The sequence below is a fragment of the Eptatretus burgeri genome, chromosome 13 (assembly GCF_056783735.1).
Source record: "Eptatretus burgeri isolate ZD-2024b chromosome 13, Ebu_testis_v1, whole genome shotgun sequence".
NCBI lineage: Eukaryota > Metazoa > Chordata > Myxini > Myxiniformes > Myxinidae > Eptatretus > Eptatretus burgeri.
In genome coordinates this window covers 57,958,399-57,978,997 of record NC_140973.1, presented here as the reverse complement: position 1 = coordinate 57,978,997, position 20,599 = coordinate 57,958,399, and the positions used below count along the sequence as shown (strand labels likewise).

The following is a 20,599-nucleotide window of genomic DNA, read 5'->3' as shown; positions in this document are numbered from 1 at the left end:
AACTTGTGATTCAAAGCACAAAGTTATAAATTTAAACAACAAGCATGATCTCAAACCATAATCTTGTGATTTTAAACCATAAACTTGTGATTCAAAGCACAAAGTTATAAATTTAAACAACAAGCATGATTTCAAACCATAATATTGTGATTTTAAACCATAAACTTGTGATTCAAAGCACAAAGTTATAAATTTAAACAACAAGCATGATTTCAAACCATAAACTTGTGATTCAAAGCACAAAGTTATGAATTTAAACAACAAGCACGATTGCAAACATGATTGGTTTTGGAGATGAATGGTGCACAGGATGCATGGGGTCGATGATAATAGATACAGAAAGAAACTCTGAGGAGGGAAAACTGGAAATTTGGAAGGATGAGGGATTGGACTGGGGTTAACGAGGGAGAAAATATCATGGTTCTGAATTGGGGACGATCTGAGACGGTGGGGAAACGCTGTCTGGAAGCCCTGGAGGGAAGAATGAGATTGAAGAGAATGTCGAAGTTGGTTCCACAGCTCGGGAAAAACAGGAACAAATGAATGTAGGTGAGCAGTGATCCTGGATTTAGATAGTTTAACCAGGAGGGTTTGATGATGGACAGTGTGTACCCTGCAGAAACTTATCAGGGACAAAGCACAAGTCATGTGTCCGGCCAGGTGAGATTAGATCTGTGACTTGCTGCAGGTACCATGTAAACCTGTACTGACCTGTTCCATGGTCAGGTTGTCGGCGACTAAACCGTCTCCCCACCAAGTTTCTTGGTGAAGAGGGTGTATGATATGGACACCCAGCCGGATGAAGAACAAAACCTGTGAAAGGGTGGAGGAGCTCCTTATGAGCCAGTGGTCATCCATATCTAGTGCCAAACTGTGTCTGCGGATATCCTCCTGCAGTTGGGTTACTTTTTATAAGGAGGTTGGTGGGCAGGATTTGCACTCCGGCCACCATAAAACTCTTCATTTTGCAAAACATTCCAAAAACATTAAAAAAAAATTTTTAAAAACCCACTCCATGGGAGTATCACCTGTGCAACTGCTCTTCGCAGGGCAGCTCACCAGATGACAGGATTGGGGCAAAGCCTTCAGGACCCCCAATCTTTGATGATAGGAGGGAAACCATGGGGTAACCTTCCCAGGCCAGATTGTGATAGTGTGTGTCGGGGTGGTGCTGAGGTGTCGCCCATCAGACAGCTGTCTACTTGGGTTAACCTGAGGCGGTCCCTTCGCGTTGGTGCATGGAATGTCCTTTCTCTAAGAGAGGATGATCACCTGTCTCTGTTATCATCTGAGCTCAAGTGCTTGGACATCAGTATTGCAGCACTCTCTGAGGTTTGGAGACCGGATTGTGGCAAGATCATGGTGGGTGGTCACACCTACTATTGCTCTGATCGCTGTGATGGTTACCATTCCCAAGGAGTTGCTGTAGCTGTGTCCAATAAGCTGACTCCAATGATAATTGAGATAACAGCAGTTAACGAGCATATTATGAGACTCAGGATTCGTCACTCCTTAGGTGTCATTTCCCTGGTCTCTGTTTATGCTCTGACTGAGGCGAGTGGTCTCACCATGAAGGACGCATTTTATGCCACGCTCGAGTCTGTGGTTGATCAGTGCCCCAAGCGAGATACTATTCCAATCTTGGGGGATTTCAATGCATTGACTGGAACTGACAGGGATAGTTATGCGACATGTCTTGATCCCCATGAGTCTGGAACTGTGAAACAGAAAAGCACTAAGTTCCGTTGACTTTGCAAGAAGTCGTGGACTTAGGGTGGCCGGTTCATGGTTTCAGCGCCCACAGGCTCATAGCTGGACTTGGTATTACAAAGCTGATGGTGTGGTTAAGGAGAATGAGCACAAACTCATTGATGGCCGCTGGAGGATGATCGAGAACTGCAGGGTTATAGAAGTGCTCGGTTTCCTCAATAGTGAGCACAGGCTTGCTGAAGCAACTCTGAAGTTGCAGCTTAATTCCAGGCAATGGTACCATCCCAGCCGAGGCTGCATGTTGGCCAACTCAAGGATGAGAGGGTTGCTGAGTAGTTTGCAAACAGGCTGAGTGGAGATTTGGGGGTCTGGGTGCTTTGGGGATCCTGAAGAGTTGTGGAGTGCCTTCAAGACCACTGTCATTGATGATGCCGGTAGATGTCTTGGAACTCACCGTAGGGCGAATAAGAATTTTGTCTCTCAAGGAACACTGGATACCATTGACCAGGGTCGCAGGGCCAGGCTGAATGGCAGAGCTGAGCTGTTCAGGGAGCCGAGACGTAAAACTGTACGTGCACTGAGGGTGGACAAGGAGGCCTATGTGTGAGGAATCTGTGAGGGGGTGGAGCATCACCTGTGCTCAAGTGATTTTGTTCCTGCTTACAGGTGAATTTGCGCATTGCCTTCCTCCAAGCACGTCCCACGGTGCACTGCAGTGCAGAGGGCGGTGGGCTCATGACAGAGGTGTCAGGAGTGAAGAGCCGCTGGGCCATTTACTTTGAGCGTCTGTACCTGGCTGAAACACCAGCTGTCGAGTTGGATGTCAGTGGTGTTACAATCCCGATTGCTGACCCTCCAATCAACTGTTGTCCACCTTCATTTGTGGAAACACAGGTGGCAGTGAACTGGTTGAAATGGGGGTAAAGCTCCTGGGATCTTTAGCATCCATGCTGAACTTCTCAAGACTGGTGGAAATGCTGTACTCATGTCATTGCATGCAGTTCTGTGCTCTGCCTGGAACACAGGCATCATCCCAACTGACTGGAAGAGGGGCCTTGTTATCCCTCTCTGGAAAGGGAATGGTGATCGCCAAGACTGTAACAACGACTGAGCGGTGACCCTGCTCTCAATGCCGGGCAAGGTCTTCGCTCGGATAATTCTTGATAGGGTTTGCCACCATCTGCTGGAACACCAGCATCCAAAGCAGTCAGGCTTTACACCAAAGAGGTCAACGATTGACCGTATCCTTGCTCTTCGGGTCCTCACCAAATGCAGACGAGAGTTTTGGCAGGGGCTGGAAAGCATTCGATTCAATGAATTGGGATGCCCTCTGAAGGTTTCTTGGTCTTAATGGGGTGCCACCAAAACTGTTCAATCTGACGTCTGAACTATACTCTAGTACTGAGAGTGCTGTGAGATGTGGTGATAGCATCTCTGACTTACTTCCCGTTGTTATTGGAGTTTGTCAGGGGTATGTCATAGCCCCCACACTTTTCAGCACTTGTGTGGACTGGATTCTGGGGAGGATGTTGGAGAGATCAAGCTATGCTGCATTGTTTGGGAATGTCAAGATCTCTGACCTTGATTTCACAGATGATGCAATCATCTTTGCGAAGACTCCAGATATCCTTTTGGGGGCCCTCGAGGTGCTGAATGAGGATTCGGAGCTGCTGGGATTTCGGGTTTCCTGGGTCAAAACTAAGATCCAGACTTTCAATGACATCTTGAATGCTGCTATTTTGTCTGTGCCTGTTTGTGGTGAGGATGTTGATATCATGGAGATATTCACTTACTTTGGCAGTGATATTCATGTCTCTGCTGGCTGTGAGCCAGAGGTCAACAGAAGTGAGGAATCATGGATTCACTGGATCATGGGGTGTGGTGCTTCAGGTATCTGTGCGGGAAGACGAAAGCCCAGGTCTTCAGGTCCTTGCTGCTTCCAGTCTTGCTCTATGAATATGAGACTGGGACTCTGACCAGGGATCTGATACGGAGACTTCATTCCTTTGGTACCAGGTCTCTTCGGAGAATCCTTAGCTATCACTGGTCAGACTTTATGTCCAACGAGCAGTTGCTGAGAGAAACTCAAATAAGATTTGTTACCTGCATTATCCGTGAGCGTCAGCTGCGGCTGTATGGACATGTGGCTCGTTTTCCTGATGCTGATCCTGCTCACCAGATTCTCTCAGTGAGGGAGCCTTCTGAGTGGAGGAGGCCAATGGGCCGATCACATGCCTCGTGGTTGCAGCAGGTTGATCGGCATCTCCAGGAGATGGGGATGGGCCAGGCATCTGCCGAGGGGATGGCCAGATGGAGACCCCTGGAGTACCAGCAGAAAGTGGACACAGCAACACGCTGCTCCGGCACATGCTCCCATACCTGACTTGACCTGACCTTACCTGACCTGACAAACACGGAAAGAGCAGAGGGTGATGCAAGACCAGAGGGTGATTTAAAGCACAAGCATGAGTTGAAACAAGCACGCTTTTAAGCTATACACTTGTGATTTTCAAACAAATTTGTGATTTTAAACACCAACCTTTTGATTTTTATCCACAAATTTGTGATTAAGCAGCAAGCTTGTGATTTTAAATTACAAACTATTTTTAAATATCAAATTGTCCATTTTCAACACAAAGGCCGAGTGACATCACCAGCAATTACCTGGTGTTCTTGCTCAGTGTGTTATGACTAAATTGTTGGCATGATTGAGATGCAGATGCTCATCTTCTTAATAACACCGTTTTCTTTGATAACCACTCTGGTTCGAGAGAGTCTGCTCTGAGTCTGGGAGTTTAGTGGTTTCAACCCAGGCTGAGTCAAACCGAAGACTTTTAAAATGGTACGTGCTGCTTCTTTGCTTGATGTTCAGCATTTTAAAAGGATAGAACATCGACAAACAATCATTGGTTGGTAACTGTTGTGCAAGCTTTGTGTTCCGAATGGTTATCTCCTGCGTTGAAGCTCCTTGTGAGGGAACATATCTCAGATTATATTTTTTTTTATGATATTGAAACTTCATTTAATGAATGCAAAATTACTCTGAAGCAATCAGCTAACATCTTACAAAAAATAAACTTTCATTTGATGGTGACACACTTACACTCAAATAAGTACATTGTAAATGTAGAGCTTCAACTAATGATTTTCATGACGTTGAAATTATACTGTCAATTACTGCTGTTGAGAGGACCAGACAACTTGTTTAACAACACGAGAAGGCAGAATACAAGGACAAATAATGGGATGAAAACGGCAGAATTTTGTCCAACTGTGATGAGGAATTACAACTACCCCTCTCTTCCCTGGGATTTCGGGTTTCCTGGGTCAAAACTAAGATCCAGGCTTTCAATGACATCTTGGATGCCGCTGTCCTGTCTGTGTCTGTTTGTGGTGAGGATGTTGAGGTCGTGGAGAGATTCACTTACCTTGGCAGTGATATTCATGTCTCTGCTGGCTGTGACTCAGAGGTCAACAGACATCTGGGTCGGGCCTGGGGAGTCATGGATTCACTGGATCATGGGGTGTGGCGCTGCCGGTACCTGTGCGGGAGGATGAAAGTCCGAGTCTTCAGGTCCTTGGTGCTTCCAGTCTTGCTCTATGGATGCAAGACTTGGACTCTGACCAAGAATCTGAGATGGAGACTTAATTCCTTTGGTACCAGGTCTCTTCGGAGAATTCTTGGCTATCGCTGGTCAGACTTTGTGTCCAACGAGCGGTTGCTGAGAGAGACTCAAATGAGATTTGTTACCTGCATAGTCCGTGAGCATCAGCTGTGGCTGTATGGACATGTGGCTCGTTTTCCTGATGCTGATCTTGCTCACCAGATTCTCTCAGCGAGGGAGTCTCGTGAGTGGAGGTGGCCAATGGGCTGACCACGTGCCTCGTGGTTGCAGCAGGTTGATCGGCATCTCAAGGAGATGGGGATGGGCTTGGCATCTGCCTGGGGGATAGCCAGACGGAGACTCCTGGAGTACCGGTGGAAAGTGGACGCAGCGACGCGCTGCTCTGGCGCATGCTCCCATACCTGACCTGACCTGACCTCTCCCCCCTCACCCACAAACTATACACTCCTCCCTCCCCCATACAAATACACCCAACCCACCCTACACACACACACACACACACACACACACACACACACACACACACACACACACACACACACACACACACACACACACACACACACACACACATCCTGCAACTAACCATTTACCTTCCTCCGCCCATAGTTTTCCTCTTCAGCATTCACACATCCAAATATGGCATTGCTGTTTTCTTTTGTGTATACATTATAACCGGCTTGGTGTGTTTTTACAACGTATGCTCACAGAAGTACCGTTTATTACGAGTGGCAAACACGTGGAATACAGTATAACACTGAGAAATGCTGTGTAACATGATGTAATGTCATATAATTGCTTTCAACATTGCAGAATGCTGTGTGTAGCACCATGGATTGTCATGTAACACTGTGGGATGTCTTTTAATCCAGTAAAGGAAGGTTTGGGTCAAAATATTGATCCCTTGAGTTGCTCAGCTGCATCTGTGCCTGTGATCTCCAATTTACCTAAAGTTTCATTTTGTCCATAGTGTTAGTAAACCTCATATGGTGTGAAATAGGCCAACATCACCGCCTTATATAAACTAAAGAGTTCATAGAGCACGATACCCCACACAGTGTTTAAGTTTATAGTTTAGTTTTAATAAAATGATGATTTTAAAGATCGTTTTTGAAATATCCGGAAGTTTAGCGCGACTGAAACAGACTTATATTTCACACTTACACATTATAATTGGACAGCGTTGAGTCCGTTGAGGAAATGGAAGCTTTATAGATCACCATCGAACACAGCATCAATCGGCATCATACATAGCCATACCTGCGGTCTCTTCTTCACCCCGATACTGTACCTCTCACATTCCACACCGTCTCATCATCATCATCATCATCATCATCATCATCATCATCGATATTTTATCTTTGGAGGGCTGTTGCCCCATGATGATCATTTTAATGGATGGGTTTCACAAAGTACATTTACACACTACTGCATCAATTTACAGGTACTAATCACAATCCTAAAAATAAGCATATAATCCAAAATATAAATTCCATTTCATACCCAAAATGGTTTCGGCAGCAGCAGTACAGTGCCTATCTTGAAAAATGACCATGAGAGGTGCCCTGCCAGCCCCGCCACCACCCAACCCACTCGCGAAACTAGCCGAGCAGCCATCATTGGCCCAACTCAAGCCACCCGAAACCCATGCAAAGCACTGCCTCCTTGGCCTCACCCCAACCACAGCAAAGCACCACCAGCAATGAGAGCAGCTCTCCAGCAAGAGATGGAGGAAACCACCGGCCATTAGCAATGATCCAAGGATGAAGTTCATTCTCCATGTAGTCATATCTGCAAGCAGAAAGCGAGTCCATGTGTGCCGGTGTTGCCACCTCTGCATATAGCGCGACACCAAACTGGAAGAAGGCAGCCACACAGCCCCAGTTGACGCTTCGACGAAACAGCTCGGTCAACATATTCACCAGGCAGCCCCAAAATACCACCCGGTTCGCCATCCCCAACGTTTAACCATCAATAACCACCACCCAGCTCTACAAACACCAGGGATGTGTTCAGTTACCAAGTTTCTTGTAGCATGCTCACCAAGTGCCCACTCAAGCAAGCACTCCATTGAAAACCATTGATAAAAGAAAAGCTGGCTGGGCAAACACGAGCTAGCTGCTTGGTAACTGAACACACACCAGGCACAACCATGTTGTGATGTCATGCATGTGTGGATCGCGAAGTGGTGGATCGGGAGGGTGGAGAATCGGGAAGATGGGCAGTGGCCCTGCGGTATGATGGGACATTCAGCCGCGTTCCTGAGGTGTCCAGACCCAGTAGGCAAGTCTTCTCCGGTATGCAAGATATGCGACTCACCCTCCTCTGCCTCCCCCGTGCACAAGCATTCATTGTACAGGCCCCACTGTACCACGCCTGTGAGGTGTGCCGCGTCCACCATGCACGGGAAAAGCACCGTACCTCGTGCCACATATATGCCTATGAGAATGGACACAGTCCCATCCGATGAAGGTAATCCAATCGGCCTGAAGGATTGATGACCACAGACAGACCGACTGTGCCCAACCAATCAATGTGCGAATGGAGTGAAAATGGAGAGGGACGCTGCTGGACCAAGGGATAACCGAATGGCTGTGGATCTGAAGGTAAGATCGATGGGGTGAAGGAGGGATTGTCAAAATGATGTTTGATGAAGGGGATTATTGGTGGGCCGTTGAAATGGGCCAATGGGGTAAAGGAGGGAAGATTTAAAATAGAGGGGTTTGGAATGGACCAATGGGGTGAAGGAGGAAAGATTGAAAGCAGCAGAGGGGGTGGAGGGATGGGTGCACTGATGGGGGTTAAAAGTAGCAACTGTTTTGGAATGGACTGATGGTGTGAAGTAGGAAAGATTGAAAGTAGCAGATGGTTTGCATGGACCAGTGGGGTGAAGGAGGGATTGTTGAATGTTGCAGAGGGGTTGAACGTTCAATGGTGTGAAGGAGGAACTATTGAAAGTAGCAGAGGGGGCAGGGGAGAAAGACATCACACCAGAGAATCACAAACTAACCAACGCATGCCACCCAAACAACCCTTTGACAAGCGGTCAAGCACAATCTACACAAAGACAAATGAAATAACTAATCCTCGGGTCACCTATGTATCCATGTATGCTCTCCCCCTGGGGTAAATTTGGGGAAGCGAGGATGAAGGGAGGGTGAGGAAAGGGAAGACAGCATGAGGTGAGAAGAAGGGAAGGCAGACATGCGGTGGAGCATTAATTATGATTCATACTGTCACATCAAAATGCTTCTGCATAGAATAACAGTGAAGATGGAAACAAAATAATTTCTAAAATCCATTTTCTACCAGTCATACTATAAATACCACCCTGAGACAAACACCACCCGGACAAGTCTGGAAACAAACACCGCCCAGACATGTCCAGAGACAAACACTGCCCAGATACGTTCGGAGACAACACCCGCCAGACGCAACTGGAGCTAAGCCGTCTGGGGACAAACACCACTCAGACACATCCAGAGACAAACTCCCATCCAGACATAAACATCACCCAGACACGTCCAGAGACAAACTCCGGTCCAGACATAAACACTGCCTGGACATGTCTGGAGATAAATACTGCCCGAACACATCCGGAGACAAAACCCCCCAGACAAATCCAAAGACAAACACCACACGGCCACGTCCAGAGACAAACACCATCTGGAGACAAACACGGATATGTCCGGAGACAATCACAGCCCAGACACATCCAGAGACAAACAGACATGGCCCGAACAGGTCTGGAGACAAACAGTGTCTGGAGATAAACAACGCCCGGACACAAACTCCATCCAGAGGTAAATACCACTCGGAGATAAATTACCGTCCACACATACTGCCGGGAAATGTCTGGAGACAGAGACACACACACACACACACACACACACACACACACACACACACACACACACACACACACACACACACACACACATTCGGGAATCGGCAGATTGGAGTCAGTTTCATTAACGACTACAGTACATAATTTGCAGGGATAGGTTCACAACATTAATCTTTATAAACAGCTGCGTGTGACAGGTGGGAAAAAAATTTGGCTCGATAATTAAGAAAACATGTTTATACATCAAATGACTCAAAAATCGGGTTTTATTTCACAACAAATATCTCAGAATGATGGAGCACGAACCACTTGCTCAGGATGACGGACCACGGACCACTCACACAGGATGACGGAGCACGGACCCCTCGCACAGGATGACGGAGCACGGACCCCTCGCACAGGATGACGGAGCACAGACCACCCGCTCAGGATGATGGAGCACAGACCACTTGTTCAGGATTACAGAGCACGGATCACTCGCTCAGGATGACGGAGCACGGACCACTCGCTCAGGATGACGGTGCACAGACCACTCGCTCAGGATGACAGAGCACAGACCACTCGCTCACAATGACGGAGCACAGACCACTCGCTCAGGATGATGGAGCACGAACCACTCACTCAGGATGATGGAGCACGAACCACTTGCTCAGGACGACGCATCACGGACCACTCGCTCAGGATTACGGAGCACAGACCACTCACTCAGGAGGACGGAGCAAGGACCACTCACTCAGGATGATGGAGCACAGACCACTCACTCAGGATGATGGAGCACAAACCACTTGCTCTGAATGACGTGGCACAGAAAAAACGTCCGCAGTGAGTGAAGGATTTGCTCATAATGATGCAATGTGGAGCTGCTATCGACTGTATGGTGCTCAACAAGTGGCTTAAGCACTCAAGCAAGCACTCCAATTAAATAGTTGATAAGGAACGGCTGGCCAGGCTGTGGCTGCATGCCATATAGGATCCCTCTAACTTTAAAGCCGGTCTTCCACACGCCCGTGCCCACAGCAGTTAAAGAAATAAAATGAATTCATTCAAACGATGACTTTATCCACAAAAGAGATGCTGTTTAACGTAAAACAAAGCTGGAGACATCACAGAGTTTCATCCCCTGTGAAATAAATATTGCACATTATCCACCACTTTGCTTGCACGTTTGTGCACGCATCACGTGGTACATCGGTTCGCGGTGCGCGCAAACATTACAACTTTATTTTGAAACGTCTGTTTTTCACCAAATTTGCTTTGATCCCCTGTAGAGCACCTCACAAAACCTCCAAAAAGTATAGACACAGATCTGGCAGATGCCATGCATAAGCAGTCCCTCTGGGGATAGGGCACGATGTCAAGCAGTGAATGCATTAAATCACACAGCTCAATGAAGCTGGTTAATTTTGGCACATTCCTAAATTTGTTGTTCACTCAATATATTTCTCCAAACACAAGAAAAAGATAAGTTTAATCCTTTAGAAATTTCACATTTACTTGTGTATGTACAGCGGAGGGAACATAGCCTCCAGCGACATGCTGGACGCAGCAACACGCTGCTCCAGCGCATGCTCCCCATACCTGACCTGACCTGACCCCCCCTCCCCTTCCCCAAGCGACTGGGTTGCGGTGGTCCATCGACCGCACCAGGTACAAAGAGGTCGCCCACCCCTCGAACTTTCTCTCATCTTTATTTGCTCTCTGATTTCCTCAGGTGTGTGTCTGATGCCGCCTGTCATGTTTGCGTAAGATAAATTTGTGGATATTTGTGTCGCGTTAGCTTTCCAGTGTCTATTTTTGTAAATAATTGAATTTCTTTTGCCACACCCCAAAAATCCTTGCTTTCCCTGCTGTATACATCGCTTTTGTAATAAAATCCTTTGTTGTTCACATGCCATTCCTCACCCTCGATTGATAAATAAATTGCTTGTATTATAAATGTCCCTTTCTCATTCTGTCTTTTCCTCCATTGGTCCAGTATGGTCCACACATAGTTAGTCAGGAAGTTCCACCCCACTAATTGGTTGTGCCATGTGAGGTCTCCTTTGTGGCAAAAAGAACTGTTGCAGGGGCAGGAGTAGTTGCCCTTTTTACCCACTCTGTTAACTGTGCACTCATTTTGGTGATGACACTGTTCCACGATTCTTCTAATTCCATCATTGCATAATTGAAGCCATATCACCCTTTCCTGTGAAAGATCATACGATCTATCGTTGATCCCAGTGACCTATAAATCAGATATAATACTGTTTCGCCATCTCTTGTTTGTGCTTCATATCTTTTTCTGCCTTATCTCCAGTTCTCCAACCAACAGCTGTTTCGGCATCCACTGTGGCCCCTTGTGGCCAAGCCAATGTAGCTGGTGTGTCATGAGAGTGTCAGCTATTGACTCCTCTATGCAACAAGTAGGAGCGAGTTGGTTGGAAGAGATGTGTTCCTTCTTGTGTTGGTACTTGGTCACTCCGATGATGGTCCTAATGCAATAATTATGGAAGGATTTCAAGTGCCTCACTTGTTCTGCTTTGATGGTTCATGTCTCAGCCCCATAAAGTGCAACTGCTAAGACCACATCACGGTACATTGCCCGCTTTGGTTGCTTCTGACAGTTTGCAACTTTGAAAAATGGGATTTTTCAAACATCCAAAGGCTCATGCAACTTCATCAATACGATACAACACTTCCTTTCTCAGCTCACTGTCATTTGTAATGTTGCTTCCAAAGCATGTGAAATCCTTAACTGTTTCTCTTGAGCTGCCTTCTAGCCACACTGGGCCGACATCGTCACCTTCTGCATGTTTTCCTATTTCCAACTCTTTCGTCGCGTCATTCTTCACCATCATCCCCAACCTCTCTCTGACTGAATAAACACTGACTCTGCTTACTCAAAGGCATCTCGTATAGTAGCATGCATTGCCGTATCATCTGCAAATTGGGATTCTGTTATTCTCACTTCATTCGGCCATGCCGTTGCTATATGATCTCCAACAAGTTTCCTGCCATAATTAAACCTCACATTCACTCCAGCTTGAGGGTATTTCTCACTCCAGTTGGCAACTAAGGCACTGAAATAGATTTTGAATCAAGTTGGGGTGAGGGTACATCAATGTCAAAGACCATTTTTCACTTCAATGCTGTCAGTGTCTGAAGCTCCCTCTCTCACTTCAGTCGGCATGCCCTTGTGGAAGGATATAATGATGGTTGCACACCACACTTCCCCAGCATATGCAACGGGGCTTGTCTAGGCACTGAGTTATCGGACTTCTTTAAATTCACAAGTTGCATAAACAGGGATCATCATCTTCTCTGTTTTTCTCCACCAGCTGTCGGGCAGCAAAAATCATGTTGACACATCCATGGCCCATCCAAAATCCATACTTGGACTCTGGCAGGATATTCTGTCCGAAGGTCTGCAGCTCTTCCAGTACGATTCTGGCAAAGACTTTACCTACAACCTCAAGAAGGCTGATGCCACGCCAGGTATTGCATATCTGAAGGGCACTCAAATTATTAGGGTAGGAACAATCTCTGTGTCTCGGCTGTCACCAACGACATTCTGTTTTTCCCACACCTCCTGCATGAGCTCAAGCAGCCTATCCCACAGCTTGGCTCCTCCACATATAATCAGTTGACTAAGTCTATGCGGTCCACATTGTTGCAGCCGTTGACCGAAATTTGAATTTGAGCACGCGTGTGCGACATGTGCGCCAATTTTAACGGCCTCTTTTGCAGTGCGCCATCGATCATATTTCAGCACGGAGGTTACAAGGGCGACACAAACACCACTGGGAGGTATCAGAGGAATACAGGATTTATTTGACAATAGAAATAGGGAAGGGGAAGAAAAAACAATGACTGAGCAAGAAAGGACAGATAACACGATGGACCCCATAACTAAACAAAATTGGCTATCATCTATCTTACTCTCAACTTAGACATGCAAGCACATGGGACAGGAGGGACAGCGAGGCAGGGAAATAGAAATAAGATTGGGGAAAGGAAAGGGAGAACTTCCCTTTCAGCGAAGTCACGCTCTCCCGGCTCGTACGTGCTGGCTTTCTTCGTTAGTCCATTGTATGGACAGTGTAGGTTGGGGGGTGAACCTCAGACCTTGGTGGTGCTCAGTCGGGGTGCTTCGATTGGTGGTGTTCGCCTCCCACTGCATCACTATGTATGACCGTTTCACTCACACTCAGCACCTGTGGGATGTCAGCACTTTTTGGGAACCAATCTGGTTGATTCTTCCTTGCACGGCCTATTACGTGTTCTGCTGCTGCTACAATGCATGCTTTCCGGGTGTCCCAATTCTGCTCCGTGGAACTCTCAGAATCGTGTGCCATTTACTGTTGTCATTGAGCCATGTCTTCTCAGTAAGCTTCTTCTCGATTTTGCTTGTTTAGCTGGTAGACTGTAAGTGGGGCTGATGAACTCCATCTCTTGGGTCATGAGTAAAGAAGCCTTCACTAACAATTTGACTTGCACCAATCAGTCATTTGATCGGCAGTTTGCTCCTCTCATAACCTGTACATCATTACAAAACATTTGATGACTGGCATGCATCACAGCATAGTCAATCATGTGGTACCTCTTCGTAGCTGGGTACATCCATGTGCCCAGATGGATTTATTCCTTTTCAAGCCACGTGTTCATTACTGTTGGAGTGGCTCATTATGCAAAACTCTCGGAACTCTTCACCAACAGAATAACAGTATCTCATGCATTCCCAGTGTTCGTCGCCACACGTCATTTGCTGGATTTATTTTGCCAACCCTTGCATTGAAGTCACCAAGCACAATAAAAATATTTGACCGTGGCACTCTGTCCAACATATCTTGCAACTCAGCAGACAACTTCTGTTTTTTTACTCCAGAAGGTGCCTTGGCTATGGATGCATCCACCGACATCACTGTCACCAAAGTGTTGGACGTCTGCCTGGAGCCACCAGGTCATCTCTGTCCTGAACTTTTGAGTTTCAGCTGAGTTGGAACAATTCATGAGTTTACTGCTTCCCACACCTCACCCCCCCCCCTCTCTCCATGCTGTTATAGCTTTCTCTTCCAATGCGATCCCAACACCATCATTTCTTACTCTACCCTCATTGCCACTTGGTCTTGAGCATCTCGAACATAGAAACGTATGCCCATCTGCTGATCACACATCTTCGCCAAACCATTTTGTCTCCTGAATCCCAGCCACAAACACATAATCATATCTTAGTTCTTTTAGCAGGAGGTCCAACTTATGAGCTACTGCCTGTGGATTTACTCCAACTAGTCGTACCTACTCCCTCCTGGAATGAGAGGATTTGTTTTCAGAATTGGCATAGTTATATACCCACAATACCTCCTCTGTCCATCAGGGGCCAGTGGTGAAACCACTTGTAATATTCAACATTTACAGATGAAAATTTTCAGTCATCTCCACACACGTGGGGGTTGGGGGGGGGGGAGAGGGGTGAGATGGTATCTATTTAAAGTCCCTGACCAGACTCTGGGTACCCCATGCATGAAAGCAAAATTTGGTGGAGGTCGTCCAAGAGGTTTTTGATTCTATAAGGAACAGACATACAGACATTGTCTTGTATTATATTGTGGGATTCCCAATGTACGCTTCCTGCAGATACTGTTGTTTTCTGATCTTTCCACTGATGAGCAGACATTCCAAGTTGCTACTGCTAGAACATTCCTTGAACAGCGTCTGTGCCCAACTTGGGCAGTGCAGTTCTGCTGTGGCAGCGTCAAGCCACTTTCTCTAATAATTTCCTCGTACAATTGGTAAGTTAGTAACTTAACATTCCAAGGCAAGTAGACCACCATTACCTTCTGGACTACTCCACACGATACATGACTGTGACTAGTCAGCTTTAGCAGCAGTTCCAATAGGACGTTACGTTACCGGGGTTCACCACGGGGAGGTAGCCGACCAGGAAAACACTCACGCACACACACTTGCTGTTTACTGCATCCTTCAAGACCATCAGCAATATGGCCTTAGCAGTAAAACAAAGCCTTACTGCAAATCATCCTTCAGAACAAAGCGAAAGAATTTGATCTTAACTCATGCACTGCCTCTAGGAGCCGTTCCAGTTGACCGGGCAGTGCTTGTTTATTGGGTGCTTCATTTGCACATTGAGGAAGGGAGTACCTGCTGGAGTGAGCTGGTGTACCCTGTAATGAGGGACAATGGTGAAACAGAGTAACACCCCAAAGTCTGCTGGGCCTTCAGTATATCTCTTCATTGGTTCATGGTCTGGCTGCAGGTGTTGTTTGACAAAAAGTCAACAACCTGCAGGTATTGAAATTTCATGAACTGATGAAAAAGGATTTGGTCAAAGATCACTGAACGACCAACATCAATGCTGTGGTTCTCATAACTACAGAGGTCAAATGACACTTTGAATGTGTATCAAAAGATGACAGACACACTTTCCCTGATTGCACATGAATATGTTGGTGAGATACCGCAATCACAAAACAAGTAATTACTATGATGCGACAGACTGGAGAAAATGCTGAATAATTTAGTCCATCAGGGATTTGTTTCCAAAACCTAGAGGTGATACACTTAACCTCAATACACAAAGATTTCTGTTTCCTGGTCTTTTGCTGAGAGGTAGACACGACGCAATCTATAAAGAAAGATCATCTGCACGCTCGGGAAACACCGAGCAAGGTTTAGAAATGAGCGCACATCCCACGCTCCGATCCATCACCATTAACTCCTACCAACACTAACTCACACGCTGCAGAGTGGGAGCCATGGCCTCCTCTCTGCAGTAAAACACACGCCTTGCTCATTGCTGATGCGTTGGGTCGACAGTTCGAGGTCTTCACAATGAGAAACTGTCGGGTGACTGTGTCTGCAGCCTTGATGAGCTTTTTGTTCCAATGGTTTGCCGATCCACAGTCCATGCTGCTTGCCATGATTCCAGGAGTCAGATCAGGATTTGCCTCGAGAATCCTTTTTATTACAAACCTGTAATCCTTTGTTACTTTTTTTTATTTTTTTTTTAGGAATAAACCGTTCAATAACAAATAAATTCAGCCTCAATCATGATCAGAGATATATTTTACTTCTATTTCTCTCTGTGATGATGGGAATCTCTGTGACAATTTGAAAGTTCAGGAAAAAAAAAATATATATATATTTATATTATTTTTTGGTATACGTGATCAAGACTTATGGAAGACCTAGAGTAGAATGGAAGGGGACAACATGGAAAGGGGGAAACACCAACAGCAGAGTAGAAGTGACAGTGACATCAAGGGGAGGGGTAGAAGGACATGTGGGAGTGAACAAGCTACACACAAGATTAATGGAACACAGCAAGAAAAGGAAGGGGAAAGTGAGGATGAAATAGAAAAGGAACAAACCAACCGACAACTAAGACAAAAAGAGGTGAGGGAGAGGGGGGGGTCGCAATAACCTAAATTCAGGGATTGAGGAAAATTAACAGCTGTAGGTGGCCAGGTCATGGGCAGGGGTGTTGTGAACAAACTAGGAAGGATTTGAACTTGTCACATTGGAGAAAATGAGATGGGAAAGCTATTATTAATAATCCGGTAAGAAACATGCTGGAGGAGAGTCAGAAATGTGAGTTTTGGGGGCTGATGATTTGAAACAAGTCCTTTCACCTTTCCAGATTGACTGTCATACCCCAGGCTCGTCTAACCTCAGCAGGATGAGATTGTGGTATTGCTGAGATGTACAACGTACCTTGCATTTATTTAATTGTAGTTGTTTTGCTTTGCAGTATTTGCTTAAAAGTAAATCATTTTCTATTTCTGACCAGTATGTTCTGATGCCATTCTCACCATGCAGCCGCAAATGTACAGCCATCCACCTTCATGACTATGATCAGCAGAACGAGTTGGCCATGATTGATAAGAATCTTAACACTTGAGTCGATTTAAGTGTGTCCTATGGTGGTGTTGTGTGTTCTATCCACTGATTAGCAAGTTGAATTTTAGAAATCAGCAATGCTCCGCACTTAACTTAGAGTCAAGAAGAAATTCATGACATTTTACTGTCCTACCATTTGAAACACCATACGCTGCTCCACCATGTGGAACATCATGGATTGCTCTATGATCTGGAACACAGCCTTCAAATCACCATTTTTTATTTGCCTTTTTCAACGGACCACCTGGTACACTTCCTCATTCTATCGCTATCTTCTTCAATCTCTTGACATGAAATTATTCTTACCATCAGACATCAGTTATCTTGGACAAGTACCATTTGGGCATCCTATTTTATTAGCCGGTGCTCCTTAGCTCCTCGTGTTGCACATGTAATGTGTCATTGAGTACGAGTTCTCACATATACCCACGATTCCTCTATACTGCTTAACACATCGATGCAGAAGTTTCCAAAGCCCTGGTCGTCATCGTCGTCGTCATCAACAGCATCTTAGAATGAGAGACCAAGGCAGGTTAGTGCCTTTGAATGGGTCATGGCTGCACATCGTCATGGGTGCAGGGAAGTCTTGCTGTTTGAACCTCTGTCCCCATTGTTCTCTCTTTCGCTCTGATGAAGGGTAAGTCCCAAAACGTCGGTTTTTCCTCTTATGCAAGGTGGATCAACCACCATTTAAGGTAATTTTTATCTATGCTTGCACATTGTCATGTCAACCGTCTTGTCCCTTCTTCTATCCTTCAAGTCTCGAACTGTCTTTTTACTTTCATTTGATATCCCTGATCTTTTCAGCCCTTTAGGTATGTGGATCACTGCAGGTGCTTTCTGTTGGCCCCATGTACTCGAAAGATGGCTGGTGCGATAGGATATTGTCGAGGTAGCGCACTAACCTTTGGGCTGTCTAATCTGGGGTTGATTCTCGATCTGATTATATACCCTTTGATTGGTGCTTCGCAGGCAGAGCTCATCCCTTGGATGGATGTTAAGCTGGACATCCTGTCTGATAGCATTACTTGGTGGGTGTTAAAGATCCCATAGTTTCTTTCACGAAACGGAGGTGAGTTATCCCCAGCACCCTGAACAAATTACAAATTCCTGCCTAATCTACAGGTAACTAGAGATCTGGTATTCTCGGATATTCTGGTATTCTTGTAACAGATTCACACACCTAGGTGTTTACCTAGGTGTTACATTCACACACATAGGTGAATTGCCATATTCAAGCAATTGCTGGTTATTATGGAACTACCATAAACAATGCGACAATTACAGTTCAGATTTTAAATGGTAACCATAAAGGGTTAGGGTTGCTTTGGTTGTTTTTGTTAGTTTTTGTCTGAAACCTCTCGTGAGACATCGTAAATTGTGGCAAAAACCAAAGAATAAGAGGGCATTATTTGAGTCAAAGGGGCGTAGCTGTTATCAAAAGAGCTTGGCTGGGTTTATGCCACCCCACCAGGTCAGGCCAGATTAGATCTGTGACTTGCTACAGGTATCATGTAAACCTGTACTAACCTGTTCCATGGTCGGATTGTCGGCGACGAAACCGTCTCCCGCACCAAGTTTTTTGGTGAGGAGGGTGTTTGGATATGGACACCCAGCAGGATTAAAAACAAAACCTGTCAAAGGGCGGAGGAGCTCCTTGTGAGCCAACGGCCATCCATATCTCGTGCCCAACTGTGTCTGTGGACGTCCTGCAGTTGGGTTACTTCTTATTAGGAGGTTGGTGGCAGGATTTGCACTCCGGCCACCATAAAACCCTTAATTCCGCAAAACACAAAAACGCAAAGAAATCTGAAAACCCACTCCGTGGGAGTACCTCCTGTGCAGCTTCCCTTCGCAGGGCAGCTCACCGGATGACGGGATTGGGGCAAAGCCTTCAGGACCCCCGATCTTTGATGATAGGAGGGAAACCACGGGGTAACACTCCCGGGTCAGATTGCGGGAGAGTGTGTCGCAGTGGTGCTGAGGTTTCGTCCACCAGACGGCGGTCTCCTTGGGTTAACCTGAGGCGGTCCCTTCGGGTGGTTGCCTGGAATGTCCTATCCCTAAGAGAGGATGATCACCTGTCTCTGTTATCATCTGAGCTCAAGCGTTTGGACATCGGGATTGCAGCTCTCTCTGAGGTTCGGAGACTGGATTGCGGCGAGATCATGGTGGGTGGTTATACCTACTATTGGTCTGGTCGCTCTGATGGTTACCATACCCAAGGAGTTGCTGTGGCTGTGTCCAATAATCTGACCCCAATGGTAATTGAGGTAACACCGGTCAACGAGCGTATTATGAGATTAAGGATTCGTCACTCCTTAGGTGTCATTTCCCTGGTCTCTGTCTATGCTCCGACTGAGGCGAGTGATCTCACTGTGAAGGACACATTTTATGCCACGCTCGAGTCTGTGGTTGATCAGTGCCCCAGACGAGATACACTTTCGAGTCTTGGGGGATTTCAATGCATCGACTGGAACTGATAGGGATGGTTATAAGACATGTGTTGGTCCCCATGGGTCAAGAACTATGAACCAGAATAGCACTAAGTTCCTTGACTTTGCAAGAAGTCATGGACTTAGGGTGGCTGGTTCATGGTTTCAGCGCCCACAAGCTCATCGCTGGACTTGGTATTCCAACGCTGGCAATGTCGCAAAGGAGATTGCCCATGTCCTCGTTGATGGTCACTGGAGGATGATCCAGAACTGCAGGGTCTATCGGAGTGCTCAGTTCCTCAATACTGACCACAGGCCTGTTGTAGCAACTCTAAAGCTGCACCTCAAATCCTGGAGAATGGTACCATCCCAGCCTTGGCTGGATGTAGGCAACCTCAAGGATGAGAGGGTAGCTGAGGAGTTTGCGAACAAGCTGAGTGGAGATTTGAGAAGTCTGGGTGCTTTGGGAGGTCCTGAAGAGTTGTGGAGTGCCTTAAAGACCACCGTCCTTGATGTTGCCGGAAGATGTCTTGGAACTCACCGGAGGGCAAAGAAGAATTTGTCTCTCAAGGGACACTTGATACCATTGACCAGGGTCACAGGGCCAGGCTGAATGGCAGAGCTAAGCTGTTCAGGGAACTGAGGTGTAAAACTGTATGTGCGCTAAGGGTGGACAAGGAGGCCTATGTGTGAGGAATCTGTGAGGCGGCAGAGCATCACCTGTGGTCAAGGGATTCTCATCCTGCTTACAGGGGAATTCACGCATTGCGTTCATCCAAGCCCATCCCTCGGAGCACTGCAGTGAGAGCAGAGGGTGGCAGGCTCTTGACAGAGGAGTCTGAAGTGAAGGCCCGCTGGGCCGGTTACTTTGAGCGGTTGTACCAAGCTGATCCACCAGCTGTCGAGTTGGATGTCAGGGGTGTTACAATCCCTGTTGCTGACCCTCCAATCAACTGTGGTCCACCTTCGATTGTTGAAACACAGGCTGCAGTGAACCAGTTGAAATGGGGTGAAGCTCCAGGGATCTGCTGCATCCATGTTGAACTTCTCAAGGCTTGTGGAAATACTGCACTCATGTCGTTGCA

The 20,599-nt window shown here is 46.4% G+C and overlaps 1 protein-coding gene across 4 annotated transcripts in view; it reads right to left on the bottom strand.

Annotated features, from left to right (window-relative positions):
* Positions 1 to 20,599, bottom strand: part of LOC147014562 (uncharacterized) — a 151,488-nt gene that overhangs the window by 1,636 nt on the left and 129,253 nt on the right. For 2 of the 4 annotated variants that reach the window (XR_015050458.1, XM_085850721.1), the window contains one exon: positions 5,943 to 7,127. The exons of the other annotated variants lie outside the window; for them this stretch is intronic. Coding sequence is in view for 1 of the 2 variants with exons in the window: in XM_085850721.1 (XP_085706847.1) it covers positions 6,953 to 7,127 (175 nt within the window). In the remaining variant the exon portion in view is untranslated. Of the gene's footprint in view, positions 1 to 5,942; positions 7,128 to 20,599 lie in introns of those variants that run through there. 4 annotated transcript variants of the gene reach the window in all.